At 49.4% G+C, this 24,945-nt stretch overlaps 1 protein-coding gene across 1 annotated transcript in view; it reads right to left on the reverse strand.

The window, feature by feature from the left end:
• The window catches only part of LOC311115807 (disintegrin and metalloproteinase domain-containing protein 12-like), a gene marked incomplete at both ends in the record, with an annotated part of 90,416 nt that overhangs the window by 58,836 nt on the left and 6,635 nt on the right, over positions 1–24,945 (reverse strand). The window contains one exon of the mRNA XM_084190935.1: positions 3,418–3,595. Coding sequence (XP_084047061.1) covers positions 3,418–3,595 — 178 coding nt within the window. The remainder of the gene's footprint in view (positions 1–3,417; positions 3,596–24,945) is intronic.

Below are 24,945 nucleotides of genomic sequence, written 5' to 3' on the forward strand. Positions count from 1 at the left end.
ACAGCTTGAGCTGCCAGCTATGTCTCCCTTTCCTTTCAGAGTTGTGTTAATCCTCTTCTATTCTCCCACACATTGTGTGTGTGTGTGTGTGTGTGTGTGTGTGTGTGTGTGTGTGTGTGTGTGTTGACTAAATGTATTCAGTCGTATCTTTGAGTTTTTCTCTGAAGACTGAGAAGAGGAAAAGCTTGTTTTTTTGTTTAGTATTTTAAGAGCTGCTGCACAGGTGCACTGCTATTTACGTCTTCAGAGATACCGTATGTCACTTTGACAGCCACAGAAAACCTCCCCAAGGGGCTTGTTTATTTCATTTGTCTCAAACTGGAGATCATGTGCTAAGGAACTATGAATCATGACAGAATGGAACAGGGTTGAGATCATGTGCTAAGGAACTATGAATCATGACAGAATGGGACAGGGTTGAGATCATGTGCTAAGGAACTATGAATCATGACAGAATGGAACAGGGTTGAGATCATGTGCTAAGGAACTATGAATCATGACAGAATGGGACAGGGTTGAGATCATGTGCTAAGGAACTATGAATCATGACAGAATGGAACAGGGTTGAGATCATGTGCTAAGGAACTATGAATCATGACAGAATAGGAAAGGGTTGAGATCATGTGCTAAGGAACTATGAATCACGACAGAATGGAACAGGGTTGAGATCATGTGCTAAGGAACTATGAATCATGACAGAATGGAACAGGGTTGAGATCATGTGCTAAGGAACTATGAATCATGACAGAATGGGACATGATTGAGATCATGTGCTAAGGAACTATGAATCATGACAGAATGGGACCGGGTTGTAGTACACAATTCCAGTCCACGTCTACTATACAGTAAAGCCCTTTTCCAAGCCAAGCTGTACTGCACTGGCCTCGTTACGTTGCTGGAACTGTGCTGTTCCTGTCCCATTCCATCCCTGTCCCATCCCATCCCTGTCCCAATCCATCCCTGTCCCATCCCATCCCTGTCCCATTCCATCCCTGTCCCATTCCATCCCTGTCCCATTCCATTCCTGTCCCATTCCATTCCTGTCCCATTCCATCCCTGTCCCATTCTATCCCTGTCCCATTCCATCCCTATCCCATTCCATCCCTGTCCCATTCTATCCCTGTCCCATTCCATCCCTATCCCATTCCATCCCTGTCCCATTCCATCCCTGTCCCATTCCATCCCTGTCCCATTCCATCCCTGTCCCATTCCATCCCTGTCCCATTCCATCCCTGTCCCATTCCATCCCTGTCCCATTCCATCCCTGTCCCAATCCATCCCTGTCCCATCCCATCCCTGTCCCATTCCATCCCTGTCCCATCCCATCCCTGTCCCATTCCATCCCTGTCCCATTCCATCCCTGTCCCATTCCATTCCTGTCCCATTCCATTCCTGTCCCATTCCATCCCTGTCCCATTCTATCCCTGTCCCATTCCATCCCTATCCCATTCCATCCCTGTCCCATTCTATCCCTGTCCCATTCCATCCCTATCCCATTCCATCCCTGTCCCATTCCATCCCTGTCCCATTCCATCCCTGTCCCATTCCATCCCTGTCCCATTCCATCCCTGTCCCAATCCATCCCTGTCCCATCCCATCCCTGTCTCATTCCATCCCTGTCCCATTCCATCCCTGTCCCATTCCATCCCTGTCCCATTCCATCCCTGTCCCATTCCATCCCTGTCCCATTTTGTGTGACTTTTTCTAATCATAGTCTCACACCTCATGTAGCCTAGCCCATAGGCCTATATGTTTTGATAAGGTTTGTATCACAACTAAAGTGGCCAAATACCTTCTTAAAAAAAAAGCTTTACAATGGGTGTAGAAGCGTGTGCGTTTCAAGTTTGGTGGAAGATCATTTTCACTTTTGCTGTTCGTTAGGCCTACTCATCATGTTGGCTGACGAAAAGTAAATGTGGATAGTTCTTCCAATATCTTCAATATGCGCCTCGGAATTGGGAATTGGATAAGGACACATGCAGTTGCGTCCCCGATGTATCTGTCTTCACTTGTAGCCTGTGAGAAAGACCTGTTCACGAGACGGGCATTGGCTAATAAGAATTTAGATATCTGAGAGAGCCATGTGAGTGAGAGGTGCGTCGGAAAACACACAGCCGGGAGAAGGGAATTATAATTATTATAGTCAGCCCAAGGGCATACATTTATTTTTTTTAGGTGTCATTAGGGCACACAAAGGGGATGCTGCCGGGAAATTTGAGGCATTATCAAGTGCTTGTCAAATTGTGAATGAGAGACTGATGAAGTGTGTGCAGCCTGCGCAAAAAACAAAGCAGAGCTCATGCACTTCATGTGACTTTTTTCAAATCATCATTAGAGTAGCATCATGCAGCCATAGAATGTATTAAAAATCAAAACATATAGCCCAACGCTTATATCACAACTAAAGTTGCATAAATAAACTCTAAATTAAGCATATAGGAGGACCTGTTTCTTTGTTAACCGCTCAACACAGAATAGCCGCATGTGCGCACTCCCTCAAATCGTTTGGAGAAAATATCCTTTCTATTTTATTCAGGTATGTTCAATTGTATTCTTCATACTATAAAATATTATAAAATAATGCCACAGAAATCTAAGCAAATCTTGTTTGCTAAATGAACTAGTGTAGCCAACACCTGTCCCATCCATCTCTGTCCCATTCTATCCCTGTCCCAATCCATCCCTGTCCCACCAATCTCTGTCCCAATCCATCCCTGTCCCATTCTATCCCTGTCCCATTCCATCCCTGTCCCATTCTATCCCTGTCCCAACCCATCCTTGTCCCAATCCATCCCTGTCCCATTCTATCCCTGTCCCATTCCATCCCTGTCCCATTCTATCCCTGTCCCAACCCATCCTTGTCCCAATCCATCCCTGTCCCATTCTATCCCTGTCCCATTCTATCCCTGTCCCATTCTATCCCTGTCCCAACCCATCCTTGTCCCAATCCATCCCTGTCCCATTCTATCCCTGTCCCAATCCATCCCTGTCCCATTCTATCCCTGTCCCAATCCATCCCTGTCCCATTCTATCCCTGTCCCAATCCATTGGCCTTGGTAGTGTTAGACCACTTCCTAGCTCCACTCCTCTCAGAACAGCTTGGTTTGGTTCAGCTTGGCTCAGAACAGTAGTGGTTTGGTTCAGCTTGGCTCAGGACAGTAGTGGTTTGGTTCAGCTTGGCTCAGAACAGTAGTGGTTTGGTTCAGCTTGGCTCAGGACAGTAGTGGTTTGGTTCAGCTTGGCTCAGGACAATAGTGCTTTGGTTCAGCTTGGCTCAGGACAATAGTGGTTTGGTTCAGCTTGGCTCAGGACAATAGTGCTTTGGTTCAGCTTGGCTCAGGACAGTAGTGTTAAAAGGGTATTAATGTGTCCCATCCCATTGCATCCCTACCATGGCATCACAGGACTACTTCCTACCTCCAGTTCTCCACAGTCACACTCCTCTCCTTCCTCCACGTATCCGTTGCCACACTTCTGTCCCCCGTAGAGCACCTTGACCTCAGGCATGTTGAACAGACACATCCCCACTCCCTTCTCCAGACTGGCAGCCAGATCCTTTATGCTACAGGAGCTGAATAATGTAGGGAATGGGTACCTGAAGAGGAGAGAGGAGAGCTACTGAATACTGCAGGGAATGGGTACCTGAAGAGGAGAGAGGAGAGCTACTGAATACTGCAGGGAATGGATACCTGAAGAGGAGAGAGGAGAGCTACTGAATAATGTAGGGAATGGGTACCTGAAGAGGAGAGAGAGGAGAGCTACTGAATACTGTAGGGAATGGATACCTGAAGAGGAGAGCTACTGAATACTGTAGGGAATGGGTACCTGAAGAGGAGAGCTACTGAATACTGCAGGGAACAGGTACCTGAAGAGGAGAGAGAGGAGAGCTACTGAATACTGCAGGGAATGGGTACCTGAAGAGGAGAGAGGAGAGCTACTGAATACTGTAGGGAATGGATACCTGGGGAGGAGAGAGGAGAGCTACTGAATACTGTAGGGAATGGGTACCCGAAGAGGAGAGAGGAGAGCTACTGAATACTGTAGGGAATGGATACCTGGGGAGGAGAGAGGAGAGCTACTGAATACTGCAGGGAATGGGTACCTGGGGAGGAGAGCTACTGAATACTGCAGGGAATGGATACCTGGGGAGGAGAGCTACTGAATACTGCAGGGAATGGATACCTGGGGAGGAGAGAGGAGAGCTACTGAATACTGTAGGGAATGGGTACCTGGGGAGGAGAGCTACTGAATACTGCAGGGAATGGATACCTGAAGAGGAGAGAGGAGAGCTACTGAATACTGTAGGGAATGGGTACCTGAAGAGGAGAGAGAGGAGAGCTACTGAATACTGTAGGGAATGGATACCTGAAGAGGAGAGAGGAGAGCTACTGAATACTGCAGGGAATGGGTACCTGGGGAGGAGAGCTACTGAATACTGCAGGGAATGGGTACCTGGGGAGGAGAGCTACTGAATACAGTAGGGAATGGATACCTGAAGAGGAGAGAGAGGAGAGCTACTGAATACAGTAGGGAATGGATACCTGAAGAGGAGAGAGGAGAGCTACTGAATACAGTAGGGAATGGATACCTGAAGAGGAGAGAGGAGAGCTACTGAATACTGTAGGGAATGGGTACCTGGGGAGGGTGGCTTGAGGAGGTGAAAAAGAAGAAGATGAAGATATGCACAAACGTTGAAGGGAAATGTGTCGTCTGTGTTATCCCAACCCCTCTGAAAGAAACACACACTAAGAGGTTAGAGAGGAGCAGAGGGCCAGAGACAGACAGAGAGAGAGAGAGAGAGAGAGAGAGAGATGAAACCTACCAAAAAACAATTAGGAAACAACAAATTCAATCCATTCTAGACAACTTCCTGGACAAAACGTTCCACTGTAATAGTGAAGGTGTAAACTTGGCAGTAGAAAACCATAGTCAATGGTAGGCTTCGAGGGGACTCCTATGGTAGGTACACCTATAGCTCATCTCTTGGCAGTAGTACTGTAGACTACTTTATCACTGACCTCAACCCAGAGTCTCTCAGAGCGTTCACAGTCAGCCCACTGACACCCCTATCAGACCACAGCAAAATCACAGTCTACTTGAACAGAGCAATACTCAATCATGAGGCATCAAAGCCAAAGGAACTGAATAATATTAAGAAATGCTATAGATGGAAGGAAAGTAGTGTTGAAACCTACCAAAAAACAATTAGGAAACAACAAATTCAATCCATTCTAGACAACTTCCTGGACAAAACGTTCCACTGTAATAGTGAAGGTGTAAACTTGGCAGTAGAAAACCTAAACAGTATATTTGACCTCTCAGCTTCCCTATCAAATCTAAAAATCTCTAACAGAAAACCAAAGAAAAGTAATAACAGTGATAAATGGTTTGATGAAGAATGCAAAAACCTAAGAAAGAAATTGAGAAACCTATCCAACCAAAAACATAGAGACCCAGAAAACCTGAGCCTACGCCTTCACTATGGTGAATCACTAAAACAATACAGAAATACACTACGGAAAAAGAAGGAACAGCATGTCAGAAATCAGCTCAATGTAATTGAAGAATCCATAGACTCTAACCACTTCTGGGAAAATTGGAAAACACTAAACAAACAACAACACGAAGAGCTATCTATCCAAAACTGAGATGTATGGGTAAACCACTTCTCCAACCTTTTTGGCCCTATAACAGAGAACAAACAGCAAAAAAATATACATGATCAAATGCAAATCTTAGAATCAACTATTAAAGACTACCAGAACCCACTGGATTCTCCAATTACATTGAATGAACTACAGGACAAAATACAAACCCTCCAACCCAAAAAGTCCTGTGGTGTTGATGGTATCCTCAATGAAATGATAAAATATACAGACCACAAATTTCAATTAGCTATACTTAAACTCTTTAACATCATCCTTAGCTCTGGCATCTTCCCCAATATTTGGAACCAAGGACTGATCACCCCAATCCACAAAAGTGGAGACAAATTTGACCCCAATAACTACCGTGGGATATGCGTCAACAGCAACCTTGGGAAAATCCTCTGCATTATCATTAACAGCAGACTAGTTCATTTCCTCAGTGAAAACAATGTACTGAGCAAATGTCAAATTGGCTTTTTACCAAATTACCGTACGACAGACCACGTATTCACCCTGCACACCCTAATTGACAAACAAACAAACCAAAACAAAGGCAAAGTCTTCTCATGCTTTGTTGATTTCAAAAAAGCTTTTGACTCAATTTGGCATGAGGGTCTGCTATACAAATTGATGGAAAGTGGGGTTGGGGGAAAAACATACGACAATATAAAATCCATGTACACAAACAACAAGTGTGCGGTTAAAATTGGCAAAAAACACACACATTTCTTTCCACAGGGCCGTGGGGTGAGACAGGGATGCAGTTTAAGCCCCACCCTCTTCAACATATATATCAACGAATTGGCGAGGGCACTAGAACAGTCTGCAGCACCCGGCCTCACCCTACTAGAATCTGAAGTCAAATGTCTTCTGTTTGCTGATGATCTGGTGCTTCTGTCACCAACCAAGGAGGGCCTACAGCAGCACCTAGATCTTCTGCACATATTCTGTCAGACCTGGGCCCTGACAGTAAATCTCAGTAAGACAAAAATAATGGTGTTCCAAAAAAGGTCCAGTTGCCAGGACCACAAATACAAATTCCATCTAGACACCGTTGCCCTAGAGCACACAAAAAACTATACATACCTCGGCCTAAACATCAGCGCCACAGGTAACTTCCACAAAGCTGTGAACGATCTGAGAGACAAGGCAAGAAGGGCCTTCTATGCCATCAAAAGGAACATAAAATTTGACATACCAATTAGGATCTGGCTAAAAATACTTGAATCAGTTATAGAACCCATTGCCCTTTATGGTTCTGAGGTCTGGGGTCCGCTCACCAACCAAGAATTCACAAAATGGGACAAACACCAAATTGAGACTCTGGATGCAGAATTCTGCAAAAACATCCTCCGTGTACAACGTAAAACACCAAATAATGCATGCAGAGCAGAATTAGGCCAATACCCGCTAATTATCAAAATCCAGAAAAGAGCCGTTAAATTCTATAACCACTTAAAAGGAAGCGATTCCCAAACCTTCCATAACAAAGCCATCACCTACAGAGAGATGAACTTGGAGAAGAGTCCCCTTGTCAGGGCGTGCTGTAGGTGCAATGGTGGAATCAAACGCAGGACTCAGAACGAAATTCCAAAGGCTTGTAATACTGCCCAAACTAAGGCAAAAGGACAACTTTGCCCGAAGGCGAAAAATACGCACGAAGGCGAAAAGTAACAGCGCCCAAACAGGTGCGACAATGGTAACTGCGCACAAACAGGTGCGAAAATACTCCAGCGCAGTGGAGAGAAGCTCAACCGAGCAATACACACAACTGACGGAAAATAATTACCCACAACACTAGACAAACACAACGAGAAACTTATAGGACACTAATTACGCCAAAACAGAAACAGGTGTGGAAACAAACAGACAAAAGCAAACGAACATGAAACATACAGCGGTGGCAGCTAGAATTCCGGAGACGACGAACGCCGAAACCTGCCCGAACAAGGGAGAGAGGCAGCCTCGGCCGAAACCGTGACAGTACCCCCCCCTTGACGCGCGGCTCCAGACGTGCGCCGACTCCGGCCTCGGGGACGACCAGGAGGACGCGGAGCAGGGCGCGTCGGATGCCCCCGATGGAATTCCGTCAGGAGCGACGGGTCCAAAACGTCTCTCCTCGGCACCCAGCACCGCTCCTCCGGACCGTACCCCTCCCACTCCACTAGATACTGGAGACCCCCCATCCGACGTCTCGAATCCAAGATGGATCTCACGGAGTACGCCGGTGCCCCCTCGATGTCCAACGGGGGCGGAGGAGTCTCCAAGATCTCATCTTCTTGGAGTGGGCCCGCTACCACCGGCCTGAGAAGGGACACATGGAACGAGGGGTTAATACACTTATACTCCACAGGTAGCTGTAATCTATAACATACCTCGTTCAACCTTTTCAGGACTTTAAATGGCCCTACAAACCGCCGACCCAGTTTCCGACAGGGCAGGCGGAGGGGCAGGTTTCTGGTAGAGAGCCAGACTCGATCACCAGGTGCGTACACCGGTGCCTCACTGCGGTGGAGATCAGCGCTCGCCTTCTGACGTCGGAGGGCCCGCTGCAGGTGGACGTGTGCAGCGTTCCAAGTCTCCTCCGAGCGCCGCGCCCACTCATCCACCGCAGGAGCCTCGATCTGGCTCTGCTGCCAGGGTGCCAGAACCGGCTGGTAACCTAACACACATTGAAATGGAGTTAGGTTAGTGGAGGAATGGCGTAGGGAATTCTGGGCCATCTCGGCCCAGGGAACGTACCTTGACCACTCCTCCGGCCGGTCCTGGCAGTATGTTCTGAGAAACCTACCCACATCCTGGTTTACGCGTTCCACCTGCCCATTACTCTCCGGGTGGTAACCCGAGGTGAGGCTCACCGAGACCCCCAACCGCTCCATAAACGCTCTCCAGACTCTGGAGGTGAATTGGGGACCCCGATCAGCCACAATGTCCTCGGGTACCCCGTAGTGCCGGAACACATGGGTAAACAGTGCCTCGGCAGTTTGTAGGGCAGTAGGAAGACCCGGCATGGGGAGCAAACGACAGGCCTTAGAGAACCGGTCCACAACGACCAGGATGGTAGTATTCCCTTGGGAGAGGGGAAGGTCTGTTATAAAGTCCACTGAGAGGTGGGACCATGGTCGTTGTGGAACGGGCAGGGGTAGCAACTTACCCCTAGGTAGATGTCTAGGCGCCTTACACTGGGCGCACACCGAGCAGGAGGAAACATAAACCCTCACATCCCTTGCCAACGTGGGCCACCAGTACTTGGCACTAAGACAGTGCACTGTCCGGCCGATACCCGGATGTCCAGAGGAGGGTGACGTGTGAGCCCAATAGATCAATCGATCCCGAACCTCGAGCGGAACGTACTTCCGACCCTCCGGGCACTGTGGTGGACTAGGGTCGGTGCGTAACGCCCGCTCGAGTTCAGCATCGACCTCCCACACTACCGGTGCCACCAGACACGACTCAGGCAGTATGGGAGTGGGCTCCACGGACCTCTCCTCCGTGTCATACCGCCGAGACAGCGCATCTGCCTTGCCATTCTGTGACCCAGGGATGTACGTGATCTTAAAAGTAAACCTGGTCAAGAACATACTCCATCTTGCCTGGCGAGGGTTCAGCCTCCTCGCCGCCCGGATGTACTCCAGGTTACGGTGGTCCGTCAAAATGAGGAAAGGGTGTTGAGCCCCCTCAAGCCAGTGCCTCCACACCTTTAGAGCCTGTACCACGGCTAACAGCTCCCTGTCCCCTACGTCATAGTTCCGCTCCGCCGGACTGAGCTTCTTGGAATAAAAAGCACAGGGGCGGAGTTTAGGTGGCGCGCCAGACCGTTGTGAAAGCACGGCTCCTAAACCGGCCTCCGACGCGTCCACCTCTACCTGGAACGGCAAAGAGGGATCCGGATGCGCCAGCACCGGGGCCGAGGTAAACAGGTCCTTCAGCCTCCCAAACGCCCTGTCCGCCTCGGCCGACCACTGCAGACGCACCGGACCCCCCTTCAACAGAGACGTGATGGGAGCTGCCACCTGTCCAAAACCCCGGATAAACCTCCTGTAGTAATTTGCAAACCCCAAAAACTGCTGCACCTCCTTCACAGTGGTTGGTGTTTGCCAATTACGCACGGCCGACACCCGGTCTACCTCCATCCTCACCCCTGACGCAGACAACTGATAACCCAAAAAGGAGACCGACTCCTGGAAAAACAGACACTTCTCTGCCTTCACATACAGGTCGTGCTCCACCAGCCTCCGCAACACTCTACGCACCAGGGCCACATGCTCGACACGGGTAGGCGAGTACACGAGAATGTCATCAATGTACACCACCACCCCCTGCCCCTGCATGTCCCTGAAGATCTCATCCACGAATGATTGGAAAACTGACGGAGCGTTCATCAACCCGTATGGCATGACCAGATACTCGTAATGGCCCGAGGTGGTACTAAAGGCTGTTTTCCATTCATCACCCTCCCTGATGCGCACCAAGTTGTACGCGCTCCTGAGATCTAATTTCGTGAAGAAACGCGCCCCATGCAACGACTCAGTCATGGTCGCAATCAGCGGGAGTGGATAACTATACTTCACCGTAATCTGATTGAGACCACGGTAATCGATGCACGGGCGCAAACCACCATCCTTTTTCTTCACAAAAAAGAAACTCGAGGACGCAGGGGAAGTGGAAGGCCGTATGTATCCTTGTCTCAGAGATTCGTCTATGTAAATCTCCATAGCTTTCTTCTCCTCCTGAGACAGAGGATACACATGGCTCCGTGGGAGCGCAGCTCCTGCCTGGAGGTCTATCGCACAATCCCCCTGCCTATGGGGTGGCAACCGCGTCGCCCTCGCCTTACTAAACGCAATAGCCAAATCCCCATACTCAGGTGGAACGTGCAATGCGGGCACCTGGTTTGGACTCTCCACCGAGGTAGCCCCTACGGAAACGCCCAAACATCTACCCACACACTGAGCAGACCACTCCATCAGAGCCCTCTCCTGCCACGAAATAGCTGGGTTATGGGTACTCAACCAGGGCATGCCCAGCACCACCGGATACGCAGGAGAGTCAATCAGGAACAGCTGAATCATCTCCTGATGATCCCCCTGCGCACACATCCTAAGTGGCGCCGTGACTTCCCTGATTAAGCCCGTACCCAACGGACGACTATCTAGGGCATGAACGGGGAAAGGAACATCAACAGGAATAAGGGGAATCCCTAACGCTAAACAAAACTTTTTATCAATAAAATTCCCAGCCGCGCCTGAATCTACCAGCGCCTTATGCTGGGAATGAGGTGCTACCTGTGGAAAACTGACAGGCATACAAAAATGGGCAACAGTGAGCTCTGGGTGAGTGGGGCGCCTACTCACCTGGAGGGAATCCCCAGTGCGGGACCTGTCGTCATCTCCCCTAGGAGGCCATCCCCAGCACCTAGCCGCGGTGTGTCCTCCCCGACCACAGTTGGTGCAGTGGATGGACCCCCTAGCCTGCCGACTCCTCCTCTCTCTAGCGCCAGCGCCCCCGAGCTCCATAGGACACGGCTCGGAGGCGCTGGAGGGTGAAATGGACGGACCCTCCGCAGGACGTCCGCGGGTAGCCAGTAGGTGATCCAGCCTGATGGACATGTCGACCAGCTGGTCGAAAGAGAGGCTGGTGTCCCTACAAGCCAGCTCCCGACGGACGTCCTCTCGTAGGCTACATCTGTATAGATCGATGAGGGCCCGATCATTCCACCCTGCATCTGCCGCTAGAGTACGGAATTCGAGAGCGAATTCCTGGGCACTCCTCCTCCCCTGCCGGAGGAAGACCAGACGCTCCCCCGCCGCTTTCCCCTCCGGGGGATGGTCAAACCCCGCCCTGAAGCGGCGGGAGAACTCGTCGTAGGTAATCGTCGTGGCGTCGATCTTCCTCCACTCCGCGTTGGCCCACTCCAACGCTTTTCCGGCCAGGCAGGAGATCAGGGCGGACACGCTCTCATGCCCCGAAGGTGCCGGGTGCACTGTGGCCAGGTATAGCTCCACCTGGAGTAGGAATCCCTGACACCCAGCCGCGGTTCCGTCGTAGGCCCTCGGGAGAGATAGTCGGACTCCTCGAGGTTCCGGCGCTGGAATGGGCGGGCTGGCCGATGGTGCTGGCAGGGAGGGAGGCGGTGGAGGCGTACCCCAGCCTCGGATGGTGGAAATCACCTCCTGCAGGGCGGTCCCCATCTGCAGGATCTGATCTCGTTGGTCCCGAACCTGGGCCTCCAGTCTCGTCTGGGCTGCTTCGGCTCCTGCTGATTCCATTGATGGTGTGTAATTCTGTCAGGGCGTGCTGTAGGTGCAATGGTGGAATCAAACGCAGGACTCAGAACGAAATTCCAAAGGCTTGTAATACTGCCCAAACTAAGGCAAAAGGACAACTTTGCCCGAAGGCGAAAAATACACACGAAGGCGAAAAGTAACAGCGCCCAAACAGGTGCGAAAATCCTCCAGCGTAGTGGAGAGAAGCTCAACCGAGCAATACACACAACTGACGGAAAATAATTACCCACAACACTAGACAAACACAACGAGAAACTTATAGGACACTAATTACGCCAAAACAGAAACAGGTGTGGAAACAAACAGACAAAAGCAAACGAACATGAAACATACAGCGGTGGCAGCTAGAATTCCGGAGACGACGAACGCCGAAACCTGCCCGAACAAGGGAGAGAGGCAGCCTCGGCCGAAACCGTGACACCCCTAAGTAAGCTTGTCCTGGGGCTCTGTTCACAAACACAAACAGACCCCACACAGCCCCAGGACAACAACAACAACAACAACACAATTAGACCCAACCAAATCATGAGAAAACAAAAAGAGAATTACTTGACACATTGGAAAGAACAAACAAATAAACAGAGCAAACTAGAATGCTATTTGGCCCTAAACAGAGAGTACACAGTGGCAGAATACCTGACCACTGTGACTGACCCAAACTTAAGGAAAGCTTTGACTATGTACAGACTCAGTGAGCATAGCCTTGCTATTGAGAAAGGCCGCCGTAGGCAGACCTGGCTCTCAAGAGAAGACAGGCTATGTGCACACTGCCCACAAAATGAGGTGGAAACTGAGCTGCACTTCCTAACCTCCTGCCAAATGTATGACCATATTAGAGACACATATTTCCCTCAGATTACAGCGATCCACAAAGAATTCGAAAACAAACCCAATTTTGATAAACTCCCTTATCTACTGGGTGAAAAACCACAGTGTGCCATCACAGCTGCAAGATTTGTGACCTGTTGCCACAAGAAAAGGGCAACCAGTGAAGAACAAACACCATTGTAAATACAACCCATATTTATGTTTATTTATTTTCCCATTTGTACTTTAACTATTTGCACATTGTTACAACACGGTATATATACATAATATGACATTTGAAATGTCTTTATTCTTTTGAAACTTCTGAGTGTAATGTTTACTGTTAATATTTATTGTTTATTTCACTTTTGTTTACTATCTACTTCACTTGCTTTGGCAACGTTAACAATACGTTTCCCATGCCAATAAAGCCCTTAAATTGAAATTGAAATTGAATTGAGAGAGAGAGAGAGAGAGAGAGAGAGAGAGAGAGAGAGAGAGAGAAAGGCAAGGAGAAGGAAAGAGAGCAGGGGAGACAGAGAGAAAACAGGTTTAAGAGTTCATCCTTATCAGTCAGATTATAATCAGTTCTAGTGAGCGATAATCACAAAATCAATTAATTTATCAATTAACCACTAGAGCTGAACAGCCTCCCTAATGAGTTGCATCACTGTGTGAACAACATACTAGCGAGAGAGAGAGAAGAGGAGGATTTTAAGACAAAAGCTCATAAAAAGTTGTTCCCTCGCCAGGGTTGACCCATAAATCTAGAGAAGAAGAAAGAGGAATAGGTTGTTCAACCCATAAATCTAGAGAAGAAGAAAGAGGAATAGGTTGTTCAACCCATACATCTAGAGAAGAAGAAAGAGGAATAGGTTGTTCAACCCATACATCTAGAGAAGAAGAAAGAGGAATAGGTTGTTCAACCCATAAATCTAGAGAAGAAGAAAGAGGAATAGGTTGTTCAACCCATAAATCTAGAGAAGAAGAAAGGGGAATAGGTTGTTCAACCCATAAATCCAGGGATTTTTTTACACTGTGTTTGGAGCGGGGGACAGAGAGGAGAGGGTGGTCTGCTGCTCTGTTCTGCTCCACAGGTAAACCAAACAGTGTGTGTGTGTTTGCCCTGGGCTCTGTCTGACAAAACCTTTTTTCCAGACCTCATACTGCTTTATGGAGCTCTGCTCTGGTAATAGACTGTAATGCTGGATGGCCATGTGGTGTACGTGAGAGAGTGTGTGTGTGTGTGTGTGTGTGCGGAGAGAGATTGTGTGTGTGCCTGCTGGTGTGTGTATGTACGTGAGTGTGTGTGTGTGTGCCTGTAAATGCAAAGTATGTGGTTCCTTACTGCCCATAGAATCTAAAGCAGTGTAGGTGTATTTGTGTGTTTGTGTGTGTGTGTGTGTGTATGTGTGTGTGTGTGTGTGTATGTATGTGTGTGTGTGTGTGTGTGTGTGCATGTGCATGTGTAAACGGTGTGAAATGACTAGCTAGTTAGCGATGCGTGCTAGTAGCATTTCAATCGGTGACATCACTCGCTCTGAGACCTTGAAGTAGTTGTTTACCTTGCTCTGCAAGGACCGTGGCTTTTGTGGAGCGATAGGTAACGATGCTTAGTGGGAGGCAGTTGTTGATGTGTTCAGAGGGTCCCTGGTTCGAGCCCAGGCTGGGGTAAGGTAGAGGGACGGAAGCAACACTGTTACACCTGCGTATTTGTTTGTGTGTGTGTGTGTGTCTGCCTGCCTGTGTGTGTTCAGCTTGCATGACAAAGCTCCCGTTGGACAGACAGACCCTCCTGAGGCCTGATGTGACAGCGTTGGGATGTGTGACTGGAGAAGAGTGCCCATCCTGCGGGAGCCAGTCCACCAATCATAACAGCTGGAAGTATAGACAGAGTTACATTCCAACGTCACACCTGACTGACTTACTCAATCACAGTTCTGTCCCCACCTTCCCCTCTGTCTCCTCCATCTCCTCTGTCTCCTCTATCTCCTCTATCCCCTCTGTCTCCTCTATTCCCTCTATCCCCTCTGTCTCCTCTATTCCCTCTGTCTCCTCTATCCCCTCCGTCTCCTCTATCTCCTCTATCCCCTCTGTCCCCTCTGTCTCCTCTATCTCCTCTATCCCCTCTATCTCCTCTATCCCCTCTGTCTCCTCTATCCCCTCTGTCTCCTCTATCCCCTCTGTCTCCTCTATCCCCTCTATTCCCTCTATCCCTTCTATTCCCTCTATTCCCTCTGTCTCCTCTATCCCCTCTGTCTCCTCTATCTCCTCTGTCTCCTCTGTCTCCTCTATCCCCTCTATCTCCTCTGTCTCCTCTATCCCCTCTGGCTCCTCTATTCCCTCTGTCTCCTCTATCTCCTCTATCCCCTCTGTCTCCTCTACCCCCTCTATCCCCTCTGTCCCCTCTGTCTCCTCTGTCTCCTCTATCTCCTCTATCCCCTCTGTCTCCTCTATCCCCTCTGTCTCCTCTGTCTCCTCTATCTCCCCTATCCCCTCTGTCTCCCCTATCCCCTCTATCTCCTCTGTCTCCTCTATCTCCTCTATCCCCTCTGTCTCCTCTATCCCCTCTGTCTCCTCTGTCTCCTCTATCCCCTCTGTCTCCTATATCTCCTCTATCCCCTCTATCTCCTCTGTCTCCTCTGTCTCCTCTATCCCCTCTATCCCCTCTATCCCCTCTATCCTCTATTCCCTCTATCCCCTCTATCCCCTCTATCCCCTCTGTCTCCTCTATTCCCTCTATCTCCTCTGTCTCCTCTATTCCCTCTCCTCCTCTATCCCCTCTGTCTCCCCTGTCTCCTCTATCCCCTCTGTCTCCCCTATCCCCTCTATCTCCTCTGTCTCCTCTACCCCCTCTGTCTCCTCTATCCCCTCTGTCTCCTCTATCCCCTCTGTCTCCTCTGTCTCCTCTATCCCCTCTGTCTCCTATATTCCCTCTATCCCCTCTGTCTCCTCCATCTCCTCTGTCTCCTCTATCTCCTCTATCCCCTCTGTCTCCTCTATTCCCTCTATCCCCTCTGTCTCCTCTATTCCCTCTGTCTCCTCTATCCCCTCCGTCTCCTCTATCTCCTCTATCCCCTCTGTCCCCTCTGTCTCCTCTATCTCCTCTATCCCCTCTATCTCCTCTATCCCCTCTGTCTCCTCTATCCCCTCTGTCTCCTCTATCCCCTCTGTCTCCTCTATCCCCTCTATTCCCTCTATCCCTTCTATTCCCTCTATTCCCTCTGTCTCCTCTATCCCCTCTGTCTCCTCTATCTCCTCTGTCTCCTCTGTCTCCTCTATCCCCTCTATCTCCTCTGTCTCCTCTATCCCCTCTGGCTCCTCTATTCCCTCTGTCTCCTCTATCTCCTCTATCCCCTCTGTCTCCTCTACCCCCTCTATCCCCTCTGTCCCCTCTGTCTCCTCTGTCTCCTCTATCTCCTCTATCCCCTCTGTCTCCTCTATCCCCTCTGTCTCCTCTGTCTCCTCTGTCTCCCCTATCCCCTCTGTCTCCCCTATCCCCTCTATCTCCTCTGTCTCCTCTATCTCCTCTATCCCCTCTGTCTTCTCTATCCCCTCTGTCTCCTCTGTCTCCTCTATCCCCTCTGTCTCCTATATCTCCTCTATCCCCTCTATCTCCTCTGTCTCCTCTGTCTCCTCTATCCCCTCTATCCCCTCTATCCCCTCTATCCTCTATTCCCTCTATCCCCTCTATCCCCTCTATCCCCTCTGTCTCCTCTATTCCCTCTATCTCCTCTGTCTCCTCTATTCCCTCTGTCTCCTCTATCCCCTCTGTCTCCCCTGTCTCCTCTATCCCCTCTGTCTCCCCTATCCCCTCTATCTCCTCTGTCTCCTCTACCCCCTCTGTCTCCTCTATCCCCTCTGTCTCCTCTATCCCCTCTGTCTCCTCTGTCTCCTCTATCCCCTCTGTCTCCTCTATTTCCTCTATCCCCTCTATCTACTCTGTCTCCTCTATCCCCTCTATCCCCTCTGGCTCCTCTATTCCCTCTGTCTCCTCTACCCCCTCTGTCTCCTCTATCCCCTCTGTCTCCTCTATCTCCTCTATCCCCTCTGTCTCCTCTATCCCCTCTGTCTCCTCTATCCCCTCTGTCTCCTCTATCCCTCTGTCTCCTCTATCCCCTCTGTCTCCTCTATCCCCTCTGTCTCCTCTATCCCCTCTATCCCTTCTGTCCCCTCTGTCTCCTCCATCCCCTCTATCCCCTCTATCCCCTCTATTCCCTCTGTCCCCTCTATCTCCTCTATCCCCTCTGTCTCCTCTATTCCCTCTGTCTTCTCTATTCCCTCTGTCTCCTCCATCCCCTCTGGCTCCTCCATCCCCTCTATCCCCTCTGTCTCCTCTATCTCCTCTATCCTCTCTTTCCCATCTGTCTCCTCTATCTCCTCATCCCCTCTGTCTCCTCTATTCACTCTATCTCCTCTGTATCCTCTATGCCCTCTATCTCCTCTGTCTCCTCTATCTCCTCTGTCTCCTCTATCCTTCTGTCTCCTCTATCCCCTCTGTCTCCTCTATCCCCTCTGTCTCCTCTATCCCCTCTGTATCCTCTATCCCCTCTGTCTCCTCTATCCCCTCTGTCTCCTCTATCCCCTCTGTCTCCTCTATCCCCTCTATCCCCTCCGACTCCTCTATCCCCTCTGTCTCCTCTGTCTCCTCTATCCCCTCTGTCTCCTTTATGCCCTCTATCCCCTCTGTCTCCTCTATCCCCTCTATCCCATCTGTCTCCTCTATCCCCTCCGACACCTCTGTCTCCTCTATCCCCTCTGTCTCCTCTATCTCCTCTATGCCCTCTATCCCCTCTGTCTCCTCTATCCCCTCTATCTCCTCTATCTCCTCTGTCTCCTCTATCCCCTCTATCCCATCTGTCTCCTCTATCCCCTCTGTCTCCTCTATCCCCTCTATCCCATCTGTCTCCTCTATCCCCTCTGTCTCCTCTATCCCCTCTATTCCCTCTGTCTCCTCTATTCCCTCTATCTCCTCTATCCCCTCTGTCTCCTCTGTCTCCTCTGTCCCCTCTATCCCCTCTCTCTCCTCTATCTCCTCTATCCCCTCTGTCTCCTCTATCCCCTCTGTCTCCTCTATTCCCTCTGTCTCCTCTATTCCCTCTGTCTCCTCTATCCCCTCTTCCTCCTCTATTCCCTCTGTCTCCTCTATCCCCTCTGTCTCCTCTATCCCCTCTGTCTCCTATATCTCCTCTATCCCCTCTATCTCCTCTATCCCCTCTGTCTCCTCTATCTCCTCTATCCCCTCTATCCCCTCTGTCTCCTCTATCCCCTCTGTCTCCTCTATTCCCTCTGACTCCTCTATTCCCTCTGTCTCCTCTATCTCCTCTATCCCCTCTGTCTCCTCTATCTCCTCTATCTCCTCTATCCCCTCTATCCCCTCCATCCCCTCCTACTCCTCTATTCCCTCTGTCTCCTCTATCCCCTCTGTCTCCTCTATCTCCTCTGTCTCCTCTATCTCCTCTATCTCCTCTATCCCCTCTGTCTCCTATATCTCCTCTGTCTCCTCTATCCCCTCTATCCCCTCTGTCTCCTCTATCCCCTCTATTCCCTCTATCCCCTCTGTCTCCTCTATCTCCTCTATCCCCTCTGTCTCCTCTATCCCCTCTGTCTCCTCTATTCCCTCTGTCTCCTCTATCTCCTCTATCTCCTCTATCCCCTCTGTCTCCTATATCTCCTCTGTCTCCTCTATCCCCTCTATCCCCTCTTTCTCCTCTATCCCCTCTATTCCCTCTATCCCCTCTATCCCCTCTGTCTCCTCCATCCCCTCTGTCTCCTCTATCTCCTCTGTCTCCTCTGCCCCCTCTGTCCCCTCTATCCCCTCTGTCTCCTCTATCTCCTCTGTCTCCTCTATCCCCTCCATCTCCTCTATCCCCTCCATCCCCTCTATTCCCTCTATTCCCTCTATTCCCTCTGCCTCCTCTATCCCCTCTATTCCCTCTATCCCCTCTGTCTCCTCTATCTCCTCTATCCCCTCTATCCCCTCTGTCTCCTCTATCCCCTCTATTCCCTCTGTCTCCTCTATCCCCTCTGTCTCCTATATCTCCTCTATCCCCTATATCCCCTCTGTCTCCTCTATCCCCTCTATCTCCTCCATCCCCTCTGTCTCCTCCATCCCCTCTATCCCCTCTGTCTCCTCCATCCCCTCTATCCCCTCTATCCCCTCTATTCCCTCTGTCTCCTCTTTCTCCTCCATCCCCTCTATCCCCTCTATCCCCTCTATTCCCTCTGTCTCCTCTATCTCCTCTATCTCCTCTATCCCCTCTATCCCCTCCATCCCCTCTGTCTCCTCTATTCCCTCTGTCTCCTCTATCCCCTCTGTCTCCTCTATCTCCTCTGTCTCCTCTATCTCCTCTATCTCCTCTATCCCCTCTGTCTCCTATATCTCCTCTGTCTCCTCTATCCCCTCTATCCCCTCTGTCTCCTCTATCCCCTCTATTCCCTCTATCCCCTCTGTCTCCTCTATCTCCTCTATCCCCTCTGTCTCCTCTATCCCCTCTGTCTCCTCTATTCCCTCTGTCTCCTCTATTCCCTCTATCTCCTCTATCTCCTCTATCCCCTCTGTCTCCTATATCTCCTCTGTCTCCTCTATCCCCTCTATCCCCTCTGTCTCCTCTATCCCCTCTATTCCCTCTATCCCCTCTATCCCCTCTGTCTCCTCCATCCCCTCTGTCTCCTCTATCTCCTCTGTCTCCTCTGCCCCCTCTGTCCCCTCTATCCCCTCTGTCTCCTCTATCTCCTCTGTCTCCTCTATCCCCTCCATCTCCTCTATCCCCTCTTTCCCCTCTATTCCCTCTATTCCCTCTATTCCCTCTGCCTCCTCTATCCCCTCTATTCCCTCTATCCCCTCTGTCTCCTCTATCTCCTCTATCCCCTCTATCCCCTCTGTCTCCTCTATCCCCTCTATTCCCTCTGTCTCCTCTATCCCCTCTGTCTCCTATATCTCCTCTATCCCCTATATCCCCTCTGTCTCCTCTATCCCCTCTATCTCCTCCATCCCCTCTGTCTCCTCCATCCCCTCTATCCCCTCTATCCCCTCTATTCCCTCTGTCTCCTCTTTCTCCTCCATCCCCTCTATCCCCTCTATCCCCTCTATTCCCTCTGTCTCCTCTATCTCCTCTATCCCCTCTGTCTCCTCTGTCCCCTCTATCCCCTCCGTCCCCTCTATTCCCTCTGTCTCCTCTATTCCCTCTGTCTCCTCTATTCCCTCTGTCTCCTCCATCCCCTCTATCCCCTCTGTCTCCTCTGTATCCTCTATGCCCTCTATCTCCTCTGTCTCCTCTATCTCCTCTGTCTCCTCTATCCTTCTGTCTCCTCTATCCCCTCTGTCTCCTCTATCCCCTCTGTCTCCTCTATCCCCTCTGTCTCCTCTATCCCCTCTATCCCCTCCGACTCCTCTGTCTCCTCTATCCCCTCTGTCTCCTCTGTCTCCTCTATCCCCTCTGGCTCCTCTATGCCCTCTATCCCCTCTGTCTCCTCTATCCCCTCTATCCCCTCTGTCTCCTCTATCCCCTCTGTCTCCTCTATCCCCTCCGACGCCTCTGTCTCCTCTATCCCCTCTGTCTCCTCTATCTCCTCTATGCCCTCTATCTCCTCTATCCCCTCTGTCTCCTCTATCCCCTCCGACTCCTCTGTCTCCTCTATCCCCTCTGTCACCTTCTCTCTCCTCTATCCCCTCTGTCTCCTCTGTCTCCTCTATCCCCTCAATCTCCTCTATCCCCTCCACAATGAATGTTCATGCCTTGCTGCCGTCAAACACGCTGGAGTTCAGAGCATTTTACAATCCAATGAAACAAACACACAGACTCAACAAGAGAGAGACACCACATCAAGCAAGCCACAGTCACAGACACAGTGTATGTGAAAGACGGGCCAAATCAACTGAGCCGCACAGTCTGTCTGAGCTGGGTACACATGGACTCAGAAACATGTTCCAAGCTCCACCCATAATGGTTCCCTGGGGAATGATCCGGAACGTGCTGATGGTCTGCCTAACAGTCTTGAGGCCATTTGTTTGTGATGCTGATGAGAGACCTCTATTAGGCTACACGGGTGTCAGGAGTGAACATGGTAACGGCAGTCAATATGACATGACTCACTGCTCTACCATAATACCACTTTTATGATCCAAACAAAAGTTTGGACACACCTACTCATTCAAGGGTTTTTCTTTATGTTTACTATTTTCTACATTGTAGAATAATAGTGAAGACATCAAAACTATGAAATAACACATATGGAATCATGTAGTAACCAAAAAGTGTTAAACAAATCAAAATATATTTAAGATTCTTCAAATAGCCACCATTTGCCTTGATGACAGCTCTTGGCATTTTCTCAACCAGCTTCACCTGGAATGCTTTTCCAACAGTCTTGAAGGAGTTCCCACATATGCTGAGCACTTGTTGGCTGCTTTTCCTTCACTCTGCCGTCCGACTCATCCCAAACCATCTCAATTGGGTTGAGGTCGTGGGATTGTGGAGGCCAGGTCATCTGATGCAGCACTCCATCACTCTCCTTCTTGGTCAAATAGCCCTTACACAGCCTGGAGGTGTGTTGGGTCATTGTCCTGTTGAAAAACAAATGATAGTCCCACTAAGCCCAAACCAGATGGGATGGATTATCACTGCAGAATGCTGTGGTAGCCATGCTGGTTAAGTGTGCCTTGAATTCTAAATAAATCACAGACAGTGTCACCAGCAAAGCACCCCCACACCATAACACCTCCTCCTCCATGCTTTACGGTGGGAAATACAGATGCGTAGATCATCTGTTCACCCACACCATGTCTCACAAAGCCACGGCGGTTGGAACCAAAAATCTCCAATTTGGATTCCAGACCAAAGGACAAATTTCCACCTGTCTAATGTCCATTGCTTGTGTTTCTTGGCCAAAGAAAGTATCTTTAGTAGTGCTTTCTTTGCAGCAATTCGACCATGAAGGCCTGATTCACACAGTCTCCTCTGAACAGTTGATGTTGAGATGTGTCTGTTACTTGAAGTCTGTGAAGCATTTATTTGGGCTGCAATTTCTGAGGCTGGTAACTCTAATGAACTTATCCTCTGCAGCAGAGGTAACTCTGTGTCTTCCATTCCTGTGGCGGTCCTCATGAGCCAGTTTCATCATAGCGCTTGATGGTTTTTGCGACTGCAATTGAAGAAACTTTCAAAGTTCTTGAAATGTTCCGTATTGACTGACCTTCATGTCTTAAAGTAATGATGGACTGTTGTTTCTCTTTGCTTATTTGAGCTGTTCTTGCCATAATATGGACTTGGTATTTTACCAAATAGGGCTATCTTCTGTATACCAACCCAACACAACTGATTGGCTCAAACGCATTAAGAAGGAAAGAAATTCCACAAATTAACTTTTAACAAGGCACACCTGTTAATTAAAATGAATTCCAGGTGACTACCTCATGAAGCTGGTTGAGAGAATGCCAAGAGTGTGCAAAGCTGTCATCAAGGCAAAGGCTGGTAATTTGAAGAATCTCATATATAAAATATATTTTGATTTGTTTAACACTTTTCTTTATTACTACATGATTCCATATGTGTTATTTCATAGGTTTGATGTCTTCACTATTATTCTACAATGTAAAAAATAGTAAAAATAAAGAAAAACCCTTGAATGAGTAGGTGTGTCCAAACTTTCGACTGGTAGTGTATTTCCATCCACATACAGTGGGGAGAACAAGTATTTGATACACTGCCGATTTTGCAGGTTTTCCTACTTACAAAGCATGTAGAGGTCTGTAATTTTTATCATAGGTACACTTCAACTGTGAGAGACGGAATCTAAAACAAAAATCCAGAAAATCACATTGTATGATTTTTAAGTAATTCATTTGCATTTTATTGCATGACATAAGTATTTGATACATCAGAAAAGCAGAACTTAATATTTGGTACAGAAACCTTTGTTTGCAATTACAGAGATCATACGTTTCCTGTAGGTCTTGACCAGGTTTGCACACACTGCAGCAGGGATTTTGGCCCACTCCTCCATACAGACCTTCTCCAGATCCTTCAGGTTTCGGGGCTGTCGCTGGGCAATACGGACTTTCAGCTCCCTCCAAAGATTTTCTATTGGGTTCAGGTCTGGAGACTGGCTAGGCCACTCCAGGACCTTGAGATGCTTCTTACGGAGCCACTCCTTAGTTGCCCTGGCTGTGTGTTTCGGGTCGTTGTCATGCTGGAAGACCCAGCCACGACCCATCTTCAATGCTCTTACTGAGGGAAGGAGGTTGTTGGCCAAGATCTCGCGATACATGGCCCCATCCATCCTCCCCTCAATACGGTGCAGTCGTCCTGTCCCCTTTGCAGAAAAGCATCCCCAAAGAATGATGTTTCCACCTCCATGCTTCAAGGTTGGGATGGTGTTCTTGGGGTTGTACTCATCCTTCTTCTTCCTCCAAACACGGCGAGTGGAGTTTAGACCAAAAAGCTCAATTTTTGTCTCATCAGACCACATTACCTTCTCCCATTCCTCCTCTGGATCATCCAGATGGTCATTGGCAAAATTCAGACGGGCCTGGACATGCGCTGGCTTGAGCAGGGGGACCTTGCGTGCGCTGCAGGATTTTAATCCATGACGGCGTAGTGTGTTACTAATGGTTTTCTATGAGACTGTGGTCCCAGCTCTCTTCAGGTCATTGACCAGGTCCTGCCGTGTAGTTCTGGGCTGATCCCTCACCTTCCTCATGATCATTGATGCCCCACGAGGTGAGATCTTGCATGGAGCCCCAGACCGAGGGTGATTGACCGTCATCTTGAACTTCTTCCATTTTCTAATAATTGCGGCAACAGTTGTTGCCTTCTCACCAAGCTGCTTGCCTATTGTCCTGTAGCCCATCCCAGCCTTGTGCAGGTCTACAATTGTATCCCTGATGTCCTTACACAGCTCTCTGGTCTTGGCCATTGTGGAGAGGTTGATTGAGTGTGTGGACAGGTGTCTTTTATACAGGTAATGAGTTCAAACAGGTGCAGTTAATACAGGTAATGAGTGGAGAACAGGAGGGCTTCTTAAAGAAAAACTAACAGGTCTGTGAGAGACGGAATTCTTACTGGTTGGTAGGTGATCAAATACTTATGTCATGCAATACAATGCAAATGAATTACTTAAAAATCATTCAATGTGATTTTCTGGATTTTTGTTTTAGATTCTGTCTCTCACAGTTGAAGTATACCTATGATAAAAATGACAGACCTCTACATGCTTTGTAAGTAGGAAAACCTGCAAAATCGGCAGTGTATCAAATACTTGTTCTCCCCACTGTAGTTGTAGAATAAAGGCCAGTGTGTATAACAAAGACACACTAACAGATCCTAGGACCCTAATAAGGCAGTGGTGAAAATCCCATGATTCTCTCTGATGTCCAGTAAATGCAGGATACTGAGGTGTTTCTGTGAAGGACACCTGGGTTAGAAGAAGAGGGATGTGTCCCAAACGGCAGGGGGCAATTTGGGATGCAGGCGAGGTGTTGCAGTGAGTCTTTCATTTCTTTCCAGAGATTTGATGAAACGCTGAAACGAAGAGACCCTTTGCTGCAGTGAGACTGTCAGCAGCAAAAAAAAACTTCTCCCTGCATCTCCTCTCCTCTCCTCTCCTCTCCCCTCCTCTCTTCTCCCCTCCTCTCCTCTCCTCTCCTCTCCTCTCCTCTCCTCTCCTCTCCTCTCCTCTCCTCTCCTCTCCTCTCCTCTCCTCTCCTCTCCTCTCCTCTCCTCTCCTCTCCTCTCCTCTCCTCTCCTCTCCCCTCCCCTCCTCTCCCCTCCTCTCTTCTCCCCTCCTCTCTTCTCCCCCTCCTCTCTTCTCCTCTCCTCTCCCCTCCTCTCCTCTCTCCTCCTCTCCTCTCCTCTCCCCTCCTCTCTTCTCCCCTCCTCTCTTCTCCCCTCCTCTCTTCTCCCCTCCTCTCTTCTCCTCTCCTCTCCCCTCCTCTCCTCTCTCCTCCTCTCCTCTCCTCTCCTCTCCCATCTTCTCCCCTCCTCTCTTCTCCCCTCCTCTCCCCTCCTCTCTTCTCCCCTCCTCTCTTCTCCCCTCCTATCCCCTCTTCTCCCCTCCTATCCCCTCTTCTCCCCTCCTCTCCTCTCCTCTCTTCTCCTCTCCCCTCCTCTCCCCTCCTCTCCCCTCCTCTCTTCTCCTCTCCCCTCCTCTCTTCTCCTCTCCCCTCCTCTCTTCTCCTCCTCTCCTCTCTTCTCCTCCTCTCT

Source organism: Coregonus lavaretus (assembly GCF_964263955.1).
Source record: "Coregonus lavaretus genome assembly, contig: HAP1_SCAFFOLD_818, whole genome shotgun sequence".
Classification (NCBI taxonomy): Eukaryota; Metazoa; Chordata; class Actinopteri; order Salmoniformes; family Salmonidae; genus Coregonus; species Coregonus lavaretus.